Source organism: Rhinichthys klamathensis, unplaced genomic scaffold (genome assembly GCF_029890125.1).
Source record: "Rhinichthys klamathensis goyatoka isolate OS25496 unplaced genomic scaffold, OSU_Roscu_1.1 h1tg000180l_1, whole genome shotgun sequence".
NCBI lineage: Eukaryota > Metazoa > Chordata > Actinopteri > Cypriniformes > Leuciscidae > Rhinichthys > Rhinichthys klamathensis.
The window spans coordinates 3,958,617-3,971,874 of NW_026606708.1; the positions used below are offsets into that span (position 1 = coordinate 3,958,617).

General features: G+C 38.9%; 1 protein-coding gene across 1 annotated transcript in view; it reads left to right on the forward strand.

The window, feature by feature from the left end:
• The window catches only part of LOC130094700 (nephrocystin-4-like), a 187,966-nt gene that overhangs the window by 55,533 nt on the left and 119,175 nt on the right, over nt 1-13,258 (forward strand). Inside the window, exon 6 of the mRNA XM_056261122.1 lies at nt 4,046-4,179. Within this exon, the coding sequence (XP_056117097.1) occupies nt 4,046-4,179 (134 nt within the window). The remainder of the gene's footprint in view (nt 1-4,045; nt 4,180-13,258) is intronic.

Here is a 13,258-nt window from a genome sequence, read left to right on the forward strand (position 1 = left end):
AATTGCAAACATGAGATGTTTAAGAGGCACATTTGAATTTCCTCCATTCTCCTATGAGACCTTCTGTAGCGCATCTCTCTTCCTCTGCAGTGGTGGACTGTTTGTGTGCTGTAATGTCCTGACGATGCTGCACTTGTTTGGCTGTCAGGCCTCAGTGCTGCTGTACAGATAAGGCTGGTTTGGTGTGTGTGTGTGGAGTGTAGAGTGATTGTGCAGTGTGTTTGAGGTAACAGACTGTGTGTACAGTAAATGTCTGAGTGCGTCGGAGCTCTCCGGGCCTGGCTTTGATAGTGGCAGACTTGTGTGTGTGTGAGTGTGTTAAAGCTAAACAGTGATAGACTGTGTTTGTGTATGGCTGAGTGATCCGTGAAAGTGAAACTCTCCTGGTTGTGACTCATTCAAACCAGCGGACCTGCTGTCTGCTGCCACAGCAACCTGTGTATTACACACACACACACACACACCGTATGATAACATTTTGTGATAAACAGACCCAAATGTAGGTGGTTGTTCACTAAAAATCTTGTTATCGGTCCGAGCTCTGCTTGGTGAGAAATCATAAAAAATAAGCAAAAATATATAAATGAATAAATATCCAGCACATTCAAATTCTTATGACTTGTTTCTTATCTAGCAAACTCTTATGACTCGACTCGATAGTCATTTGAAAATGTTAAAAACCCAGTTGAAAAGCAGTTGTATGGCTTCAGAAGACAGATTCTGAATTTTGATTTACTTTTATTATATTGAAAAAAAGTGTTAGTTTAAGACGCACTATTTTTTAATTAAATTAATTTATATATATATATAAAATACAACTAAATTATAGAAATACGCCTCTCTTGCACTTACCATTCAAGTGGAGTCAATAATAATTTATTTTAATTTTTTTTAAAAAAAATGAATACTTTTATTCAGTAAAGATGCATTGAATTGATCAAAAGTGACAGTAAAGACACTTAGGCCTGGCCTGGTTTCACAGACAGGGCTTAGATTAAGCCAGGATTAGACCTTAGTTCAATTAGGACATTTAAGTAGCTTTTATAAACGTGCCTTAGAAAAAAACATTACTGGTGTGCATCTTGAGACAAAACAATTTTAAGATATATTTTAAGATATGGATTAGGTTTAAGGCTCATCTGTGAAACCGGGGGTTATAATGTTACAAATGTTTTTTTTTTTTTTCTCAAATAAATGTTGTTCTCTTGAATGTTTTATTCATCAAAGAATCCTGAAAATGTTTTATCATGGTTTCGACAAAATTGAGGAGAACAACTGTTATTCTTATCAATGTTGAACAACTGTCAACATTGATGAGAATAAATTACATTTTCACTATATTACTGATTTTACTGTATTTTTATCAAATAAATGTAGCTTTGGTGAGCATAAAAGACTTATTTAAAAAAAGTAACATAAAAAGTAAAGTTTACCTCACAACAGCAGTGTACCTCATAAAATATTATTAAAAATTCCAGGTTAGATTTCTCTTCAAAAATCATTGAGCTTTGAAATGAATCCCCATGTATCGTGTAAACATTTAAGTCCAATACTTCTAAGAAGAATCTGATTTATAGACAGCCTTCATTGAGGAATGCACATCAATTATAGAAACCACAGTTAGCTTAGGGGTTAATGCTGTATAACAAATGTTTATCTTTAAAGTAATTATGGAGGGTGATTCACTTAACCTGTCTCTACGTGAAGGGTTTATTTTATTGCATTCTTATTTTTCGGCATATTTCTCTAAATAAAACATCAAGGAGGAGTTTTTTCAAAGAGCAGGTTATCTTCGCCGTAAGTTGAGCGTGTTTGGATGTGCCAATGCAGACCAGCAAATCTTGACATTTACATTTTACATTTACATTTCACATTTAGTCATTTAGCAGACGCTTTTATCACAAGCGACTTACAACTGAGGACTAAACCAAGCGAGTCATCGTAAATGGACAAAAACAACGCAAGAAGTGCTCAAAATACAAAGTTCAAACATTGCTCGGAGTAGCATAAGCCAGATAAGCAAGGATTTAAAGGAAAAGGAAATACATTTTTTTTCTTTTTTTTTCTTTCTTTTTACGTTAAGTGCTCACGGAAGAGATTAGTTTTCAGTCGTCTTTTGAATGCTGTCAGGGATTCTGCATTCCGGATGAGGGTGGGCAGATCATTCCACCAGCATGGTACCGTGAATGAGAATGTTCTGGAGAGTGATTTTGAGGCTCTCTGTGACGGTACCACGAGCCGTCGCTAATTTGACTGATCGTAGGCTTCTGGTAGGGATGTAGACTTGTAGTATTGAGTGGAAGTAGGAGGGAGCTGATCCTGTGGTCAATCTTTAAGCAAGTGTCAACACCTTGAACTTGATGCGAGCAGCGAGTGGTAGCCAGTGCAGAGATGATGAACAGAGGAGTGACGTGGGCCCTTTTGGGCTCGTTGAAGACAAGACGAGCTGCAGCATTCTGGATCATTTGTAGAGGTTTAGTTGCACATGATGGAAGTCCAGCCAGAAGAGCATTGCAGTAATCAAGCCTAGAAATTACCAGGGCCTGGACGAGAAGTTGTGTTGCATGCTCAGTTAGGAAAGGCCTGATCTTCCTGATGTTGTGCATAGCAAACCTGCATAATCGAGCTGTCTTTGTGATGTGGTCTGTGAAGGTCAGCTGATCATTAAAGATTACTCCAAGATTTCTGACTGACCTTGATGGGGTGATTGAGGAAGAATCTAGCTGGATAGTGAAGTCGTGCTGTAGAGACGGATTGGCAGGGAGGATGAGAAGCTCAGTCTTTGCCAGGTTGAGCTGCAGGTGATGTTCCTTCATCCATGCCGAGATGTCCGCCAGACAGCTTGAGATCCGTACAGCTACTGTGGGATCATCTGGTTGAAATGAGAGGTAGAGCTGGGTGTCATCAGCATAGCAATGGTAAGATAAACCATGTGCCTGTATGATGGGTCCCAGTGATGTGGTGTAAATGGAGAAAAGGAGCGGCCCAAGAACTGAACCCTGGGGAACCCCTGTGGTCAGTTGATGTGCTTTGGATACCTCACCTCTCCATGTGACCCTGAAGGACCTACCTGTGAGATAGGACTCAAACCAGTGGAGAAGAGTACCTGTGATGCCCAGTGATGAGAGGGTGGACAGAAGGATCTGATGGTTCACAGTGTCGAAGGCAGCAGACAGATCCAGGAGGATGAGAACTGATGATTTGGAAGCAGCTTTTGCGATCCGCAGGGCTTCGGTGACCGACAGCAATGCAGTCTCGGTCGAATGCCCTTTCTTGAAGCCAGATTGGTTGACATCCAGCTGGTTGTTCAGAGACAGGAAAGATGAAACTTGGTTGAAAGCAACTTCGTCTGAAAGTGACTGGTAGGGGAGTTGGTAATCACAAGCGCGTGATGTGGCCATTTTCATACCACTCAAATGATTTTTGAATCGATTATAGAGTTGCTTAGACCCCTGTGGGTACGTGAGCTAGATTTTTGTTTTTACCAAAAAGAAACAAAAATGGCTTGGATATGCAGGAGAATTTCTCAATAGACAATGAAACGCTCCTCAGCGAGACCCCCACTGAGAGCAGAAATGGGGCCAGCCAAGGATCTCAGCTGGAGGAAATGTGTCTGTGATGCTGCAGCCAGACACATACTCCAAATGACAAATTATCATTGGTCCTAATTCTTTTTTAAATTAGAAGAGGAATTTGGGCCACATGGAGCTCCTTTACGTTGGCCTACACCATGGATTTTTCCCTACTTCTGGAACACGTTGAGCTCTCTTGTGCATTGCTCAGTAGTTTGTTATCCCATGCACTTGTTCTGTTTTTTTATTCATATTTGAATTGATTGCCATAAGTAAGAGGATCTTGGCATCCTGAATGTGGTGATAAATTAATTTTTAATGTCTAATTAATTCCTTTGTTGCTGCAATGTTGTAAAAAATGAATAGCCATTAAATATAAAGGAAAATAATAAAATGGCTGGATGGAATTGGCTGTGCATGCAGGAAATTAGTACAATGTTAATGTTATATTCACTCCATCTCTGTTGCAGCAGATGCACTGCGGAAGCCTCGTCTGTTGAAGAGCTTCTCGTGTGTGTTGGAGGGCCTACGTGTGGCACTCTTCCCCTCCGTGGAGGTCTTCGAATCTGACCTGCTCCAGCTGCTCAACAGAGACTGCCAGAATACAGTAAGCTATGACTCCAACCAAACGTTTAGGCAATTCAATAATGTATATTCAGTAAGTATATTTTTTACAGAAGTTATGATGTGACTTCGTCTTAAAGGGGTCATATCATGTGTGTACAATCTTTAAATTATTGTTTTTGTCTTTTAAGGTACACATGTTCTAAGTAAAGGTTCATTAGATCCTATTTCTAACCATAAAATAATCTGTGCAGAAATGTGTTGCACAAACTGTTGTAATCAGACTGAAGTTGGGAATATTGTAAATCAAGCATAACACAGTTTCCTTTTGCCATTCCCTATTTGCACACATTTTCATCACCCACAATTATTTATTTATTACAGAATCTAAAGTTTCCATTAATAGGAGGGTTAATGAGATTAAGTGAGTTGTATTTGGATGATTGAAACAAATGACTCGATTTACCCCTCCTGACATTCAGAGAAACAATCCCGTCCAGGGCATCGGTCGGTTTCGACGTTCGGCCCAGATTATCTTTTAATGTAAGGGGGTTTTACAGATCAAATCTTAAACCTCCTGATCTGCTTGCGGACACATCGGGGCCGCCCCGACAATGTCAAACATATTTGATATTTAGGATTTTAAATCTGGATGATTACGTCAGTACTTCCACAATAGCCAATGGGAGACAAGTATACAAGGAGACGGAAGTGACGTAACTTTTGAAATGGCGATTGCGAAACAACAAGCAGCTGTGCGGGTCCGTTGGAGAACGGAGAAGATATCCAACGGATAACAGATAACAGCTGGTCGAAATGTGGCAACAACTCGACAGCCTTTAGTGTCTCCTCATATAATGTCTACAGCAAATTGCTCCGACACGGTATCCATTTTGTTTACATTCGCTTCCCCTTGAGATCACGTGAGGTGCTAAATCTGGCATGATAATCTTAAGAATATCTTGTAGTGTGTGATGCGCAGCGAATTTCAAATCTTGTAGTTTGTGCAGGTTTGAGATTTGAAAGAAGAAAATCTGTGAAGATTCTCCTTATGTGCGTGTTGCAACCAGTCCAGCAACCAGATCCCCGTCAATTCTACACGACATGACCGGAAATGCATGTCACGTGACCATTCATGCACACTGGGCATGCGCTTATTGTAAACAGTTGCCTATTGCTCTAATAATAGCTTGCCTCTTGGTCATGTAAGCAAGCAGTATTACACAATGCAGAGTTTAACTGCACAATGGCTCCTAAAAAGTCTCTGTTTTGGTCCATTTACACTGAAACGCAACCCTGGAGTTTTCAAACTAAAACGGGGTCTGCAGCGTTTACAAAAGTCTCAGTTTTAGAGGGTTTTCGAAACTCTGTAGTGTAGTGTAGACGGCAGATGTTACCGTAGCAAAAGTTATGCATTTTAAAACGAAAATGCACTAGTGTAAACAGGGCCTTAAAAACTCCTGTAGTCTGAGCTGGGCTATAGTCTCTTTTGCATGCTGAAATAAATAACCACTTTGTAGAGCATTGCCTTCAGTGCTTCAGTAAATGCACAGGTGGTCTGAAGTTGAACACAGTCTGAATAAAGTAGTCTGCAATGGAAATCATTGTTGATTTCATTGGCACAGTGTAATGGGTTTTGTATTAGAATGTAGACCGTTCTAGAGACATGTGTGTTCCAGATTTCTGTGATTAGAGTTGTATTGTCTCTCTCTGATCAGCCTCACATATACATTATAAATCCACCAAAATTCTCGACAGTCACAAACACCATCTGCTCCTGTTTTTCCATAATAAAGAACTAAATGATCAAAGTGAGTGCAAAGCTCAAAAACTTCAGATGATAAAGATTGTTGAGTTTGGTGGGTTGATGCAGCCAGTTGTTAAATTGATCAAAAGCAATAGGTAAGACTTTCTATACATATTTATAATAATAATATTACATTTTATGATAATAATAAGAAATGTTTCTTGAGCACCAAATCTTAGAATGATTTCTGGAGGATCATGTAAGACTGAAGACTGGAGTAACGGCTGCTGGAAATTCAGCATGTTTTTAGAAACCTGCATGTTTTTTTCTTCTGTGGAACACGTAATGTACTGAATTAGAGTGACATTTATATCATTATTCACTGAAAGTCTTGCAAAAAGAGATGTTATTTACTTCTGAAATAGATTTATTGCACACAGACATGTTGTTTATCACTTGATGCTTTGTGTCACACTTAAATAAGACATGATATAAGTCACCTTGGAAGGAAAGTGTCAGCAAATGAGCACAAATTAGTAATTAGTTTGATTTGGAGCCGTGGTCCATGACCTCTCCATGAGCACCTCGAGTGAGAAGCTTTATTATGGAAATTTCTTCTCCCCTCTCTTCAATTCTTCCAGGGACAATTTGGATTGTGGGAGGGAGCAGTGCAGTTTTTATAAGATGGTCTGTATTCCAGTGTGGTTGTGTTTCAGGCTGTGTGTATCTGTAAAGGCTGTCTGCAATCTTGTGTGTGTGTGTGTGTGTGTGTGTGTGTGTGTGTGTGTGTGTGTGTGTGTGTGCTTCTGTATGGAGCCTGGACCCCGGTAACCATGTTTGACAGATGCACTCATGCGTTTGCAATTATTTACACTGCAGACACACCGCTTTGGTCATCCCTTTAACTGAAAAAGAGAGAGAGAGAGAGAGAGAGATAACAGTAGAGGGACAAGAGGGGTAAAATTGAAGTAGTGGAAATGGATAACAATGTCATTTTTGACAGCTTGTGACAAACCTTTTGTTTCTCATCCTTTCATGGTGGTGCTTCTCTGTGTGTATATGGTGTGAGGCAGAAAAAGTTTCAGTATTCTTTAATCAGGTGTCCCAAACACAGCTTTAGAAACCTAGACAGACATATGCACCTACAGTACTTTACACAAGAGCCTGTTTTAATTGTGCTCAGGTTGTGTCACTTTCCCTGCAGTGTCAGCGGAATGTCAGATGAACTATTTTAGCCGAGCTAAAATCAGCTCCTAGGACGTCACTTGTTGTCATGTTGAAGTAAGCCTCTTTTTGTTATTCTTGGTGTATTTATGGTAATATAACAGAGCTTGGAATTTCTTTTAGTAGTTTTTATTATAGTGCTTGCAAGGCAGTACTGTAATGATATTCGTCAGACGTTCTAGGTTGTGTTTCTTTAAATCCTTAAAGAGCATATTGCAGGTAAAAAAAAAAATCTAAATTAATATATAACCTTGTATGAAAATACCATATGAAAAGGTAATGCAGGATTTAAAATGTTTTAAAACGACATAAGGGCACAAATTTAGTAGATAAAGTGAGCGTTTCTTTGACTGCTCGTAAAAAACGTTTTTTTTTTTCAACATCGCGTCATTTTACGTCACCAGAGGGAGGGAGCCTCAGTAGCGCAGATAGGTTTGTATTCAGTAGAGCGGGTAAATTTGCTTTTTTTATACTCAGAATGACAATTTGGAATGTAAAGAACAACATATTATATAGTTATTTGTTTTATTAGGAAAATACCATATACATAAAAAGAATTGGGCTTTTTTTCACGTTTTATAAATGACTTCACATTATATGTACATCTTTTGGAACAAACAAACTAAAAACCAAAAAGCAATGAAAACATGTAATGCTTTGAAAGCAATGGATTTTATGTAAAACTTTTTTTGTATTTTTTATTTCCTGGCAGCTAATGTTAATGTGATATTGTGAATATGTAAAACCTCTTGTTCTTGTGGCATCGAATTTAAAAAAAAGTCAGTAAGAGTGGTCGTGAATCAGTGTTTTCGGTAGTTTTTATATTTTAATTTATCATCGTCATCATGGTAAATTATTGTGTTTGTGGAGGTTGCAAAAACACCGGCCTGTCAGGACATCGAGTCAGGTTTCCTAACAAGAAAAGGGACGGTGCTGTCTTTCGTGCCTGTGTGCGGTTTGTGCAGCTGTAGAGACAGGATTTCTCTTCCGCATCGGCTTCCAAAAACGCGATCGTGTGTAGCGTACACCAGATCGGAGGAACAAAAACGTCTATATCAGGAATAAAAATATCTATCTGTCTCTCGATGAGCTAAGTTATATTATCACGTAACGTTAGTCTGGACGGATATTAATGAGCATGACATACGCGCCTGATCAAAGCTTATATAGTTTATTCTGTTATTGGTAAATTCCAATACTCCTAGATGACCAATAGCTTTGCTATTAACTGATACGATGGTAATAATCGATATACACCTCAAATTTTACCAAACAGAATGAACGATGCACTATTAACTCTATTACACTATTAATTAAAACTCACAGTGAACAGCATTAAATATAAAAACACATATCCATTACCTTTTTGTTGCAGTGCAGGTTTTATTGCAGTGGTATAATGTTTTGCCGACAGCACTACAGTCCTCATTTTTTTATTGCTGCTTCCATTCTCCTGATTGCTATTATTTAATTTCTTCGTTAAAAAAACATCCAGGGAAGATTGAATAGGCCTGTTCTTTTAATGTTTACTCAGTATCTGACAGCTAGGCTAATCAAAAATATGCGCGATTACGTGATGCAATAAACTGCGGCTGCGCACACTCACTCCACACAAGTTTTTTTTATAATAATACTTTTGCAATAATGTGTGTCTCCTCTGACCGTTGTTCTGTCTAACATTAATCCTGGCCTGTCCCTGCTCTCTGGGCAGCATAGCAGGCTCATAATTGGAAGGCTGTCGTCCGTGGTCTGTCATACGAGTAAGTCCGAAATGTCATTGCGATCCATTGTTTTCCTGTTGTTTGAATGGTTTGAATCGACCGCTCTCCCGCCCGTTACGTCACGCCCGTCACGCCCATTTTCAGATGCGGAAGTAAAATTCTCTCACAAAAACGACTCCAGAAGCCAATGTAACGTATTTATAAGTATATTTTAAAGAAAATCTAATTACTACATTATTTTTCTACACATTGACTCGTTGGGTCCTCTAACCTGCAATATGCCCTTTAATCTCAGGTACTGTATTAAACTTCTGCTATTAATTCACCCTGAACCGCTTACAGTATAGACTCCAAACTTTGTTGTGTAGACAATTCAGCCTTAGGTGCTCTATTTATCTATTAACTTTATACTTTAATTTAAAGATTAAATTTAAGATTGAAACTCTCCCATTGACCTACACCGTTGCTGAATGTTCAGCATTCACAATCTTTACCTATGCTAAAATGTTAACTCTATTCTTTTGCTGCTTATAAGCACTGGTATTTTCTTCCTTATTAATTATATAAAACATTTCTACAAAAAATAAATACAAATCAGTGTAAATTACAGTGTTTGCTAATAATAAAAATATAATCTTCTTCTTATAAGTATTAATATTATAAAATATCTACAAATTAATATTTTTGCTGTGATTTCTTTATGAAGTACTGTGTGTTTTTGTTTTTAAATTCCTTGTCAATAAAATACAAACAATGACAGAGATATGTGGGATTTCATAGTAAGGTCATTTCTAATCTTAGATCAATCAATAATTCATTATGTTTTTGTCCTCATCGCAGGTCAAGGGTTCTCATGCTCAACAAATGTGATGAAAGACAGGTGACCCTCCAGCTCAAAGATTTATTGTACAGCAGAGGATCTTTAGCAGGGTCAGAGGTGATTAGATGAATCCATCATCTGTGATTGGCAAACAGCTTTGAATAAAAAAAGGCACTTTCTTCATTGTGTTAACAAGAAAGATGGAGACAATGGTGACAGAAAACAAAAATCGAGATAAATAGTATGAGAGAATGGATGAGGGAATATTCATCAAAATCTGTGGGCACTCATCGCCTGACGTCACTTCTCTGCACCTCTGAGGTGATAATTCACATGTGATAGCAGTTGACAGCAGGCTCTAATTGGCCCTCGTGTGGGTGGTTGACCTTTAGAGAGTGTGACTCTCAATGCATTGTCATCAGGATATTGTTGATGCTCTGAACACATCTCTCATTCTGTGAAAGATGTATGAAACCCCCAACCATCAGAGGTGTGTATATCTTGGCAGGTGAAAGAAAAAGGAGGGGATTGTTGTTTTTAACAGGATTGATACTCATAGTGTGAACCCAGAGTTTCATCTTAAATATTAATACACTATTAAAATCACATATTATATCTGTTAATATTATTTAATAGACCTGAGGTTACATGAACTAATAATGAACAATCATATTTTTATTAACTTATGATGATAAAGGTTAATTAATACTATAACAAATGTATTGCTCATTGTTTGTGAATGTTGGTTAATGCATTAACTAACGTGAACTAATGGGACCTTAATGTACAGTGTTAAATATGAGGTTTTGTCAAAATTGTAAGATTAACTTTGAATGGTTGGAGTTTCCTGTATAATTATAATAACTGTGTAATTTTCAGATATTATTACAAATAGTTGTTTTAAAGAAAACATAATATTTGATAAAATATGATGATTAAACCTAATATTTAATAAGTAATAAATATATATGTAATTAAATAAAATGATATGGGCGCTTGAGGCAGTGGGCTGGAGTGAGTTGCCGGGGGGGACAGACAAACTCACTCCAGCCCACCGCCTCGAGTGCCCATGACGGCAGACTGCTTAGCCATGCTCGATGGCATCGCAGATTCCCCATAGCGGCGAGGGCTGTATGACAGCGCGTTCCTCCTTCTTTACGTGTTTTGACACCAATGTAACAAGTTTGTTATTCACGGAAGTAGGAGGCGGGACCCGGCGAACGTTTCAGTACTTTAATCATGTAAAATAAACAAACACCAAACGAAAGTAAAAGATACTCATGTGATACACACACATAAACAAAACAACGTAAATGTCCAGGCCTGGTCCTCTCTCATCCTTCACTGTCACCGCTCTTCCTTTTATGCTTCCGTAGCTCCTCCTTGAGAGATACAAGACCGGTGTGGCGCGCATGAATGGACAGAAACACAATATTATGCCTAAATGCCAGTTTTGTCGAGTATCCTCGCAAGCAGTTTTAAATGAAGTCTTAATCGAACTTAAAGAGTTGTAAGAAAATGGGATGCGTGTCAGATCTACGAAATGTGCGACAGGTTTTAAAGTGACGGCAGCCTTAATAAACCCGATGTCGTTAAGGACAATCAAAGAACAAAAGAAAAAGAGAAAATCACTCACTGCTTTTGACTTAATAACTTTTGTAGCTTAAATATATAGAAAAGGGTATATAAAAGAATCACCCCCCTTTAAAATAATCACATTTTGTTGCTTTGCAGCCTGAAATGAAGACGGTCACAGTTTTTTATCCAGCTGTATTTACTCAGTGCAACTTAAAACAAATAAGTTGGAAAGAGGATCCCTTGTGTCAGTATTTTGTTGAACCACCTTTTGGTTTAATTACAGCCTTTAGTCTGATGGGATTAGGGTTGGGCATCGAACTGATTCCAACTTGGAAGTTTTTAAAAAATAACGATGCCATTGGAATCGTTTAGAAAATTTGTTTTCGATTCCGATCATCGGTTCCAAACGCGCAAGTTTTGGTCCATAGTGGCCACCGGATTTCTGGAAGTGCTTGCCGCGCCCGCTTGTTCTGTTGCAGCCATGGAGCACGGTAAGCGTTTATTTCACTTTAAAAAGTCTGGGTCGGCACAGTGATTTTCATTTCACTTGAATAAATACACATATACAATTTGCGTGTGTACGTAATTCGCCTTTGGCTAAGCCACACCCTAGAATGTAGATTGACCAATCACAGCGCAGTCGAGAACGAGCTCCCACAGTGGTCCGACACTTTTTCACAGCGCTCCATTGACTTTAACACAGGCGTCTCAAATTTTTGGTCTCAGCAGGCTATTACCGTCGTAGTTTTATCAAAAATATGGTTAAACGTTGTGCCTGGGGCATTTGTAACACAGATACACGTTTCCCAGACAGGTTGGAGGGGGGTGTCCGTTTTTTTCCCTTCCCAAAACCGAAGTCAAATCCTGACAAGTGTCGTCTAGTACACGCTGCTTATAAATACAACGTTATACTCGCGTAGTCCGTTTGCTTTGTAATACCGATTATAGAAGTGAATAGAGACCTACCCAGCTTTGCATGAACAGTGTTGCTCCTTGATATTGTTAGTCCCAGCCTCCGTCTCGATTAGTAGGATATGCGGTGGTTCATTTTTTTTACTGTGACCGGTAACGTTATGCTTTTGCCTCTATTTGGATGCCTTGTTGTTCCTTGCGTTTCACCTGTATGTCGTGAATATAGCCTTCGAACGCATATTGCAGCCCCCTTTGCCTACTTCTATCGGACACTTTATTTGCTGCTTTTTAAAAGTTTGATACAATTTCAGCAGGAAGAGCTGTCACAGCATAAGCCATGTTGATACCAGAGCCCAGATGAAGTTTGTTTGTTGGACGTAGCAACAGTAACTAAGGGGGGCGGGGCTTAGCCAAAGGCGAATTGGTCCAGTGGCAGAATTTTTGCAACGCATGTCAGAGGTTCTGGGTTCTAATCCCCACTTGTATCGTTTTTTTTCTCGTCAAAACCGAATATGTTCATCAGTGGTTGTATATCAAGCAGGGAAACGTTTGTGTGCATTTTGTTTTGTGATTTCACTGGAACGAATTAGAGTCTCCGCAACGGATTGAAGCGCGAGTCCGAGAGAAGACTGCGCGAGCCATAACACTGTATCTGCGCCACTGATCGCAGCGGCAACGAGCCCTTTGATCACTTGATTTAAAAGAACAACACATTTTAGTGCTAGATCACATTTTATTTAACAAAAGAATGAAATGAATGCTCTGCTAGTTAACTGGAGATGATTTATTTATTTGTATTGGTACATTTGTGCCACGATATGTTTTTGGTGGGGACAATATCAACCCTGGCAAAAAGTGGTGGGGCGCAAATTACACATTACGCCTATGCCTGCATGGTGTACAAATTAACAGGGAGTGTAGCATGTTCGACGTGCTGCGCAGGTCCACTGTCTCGTCCTCCTCGGGCAACCCTGCGCTAACCAACGTTAGTAACGTTACCTCGTCACAATCAGGTAAGTGATTGTAGTGTAACAAAGCGCTTGACCAAATAGCTAATTGTGGTGAACATCAACAACATTACTGAAATAATTTTTTCCCTCTTAGATGAATGTAGCGTTAT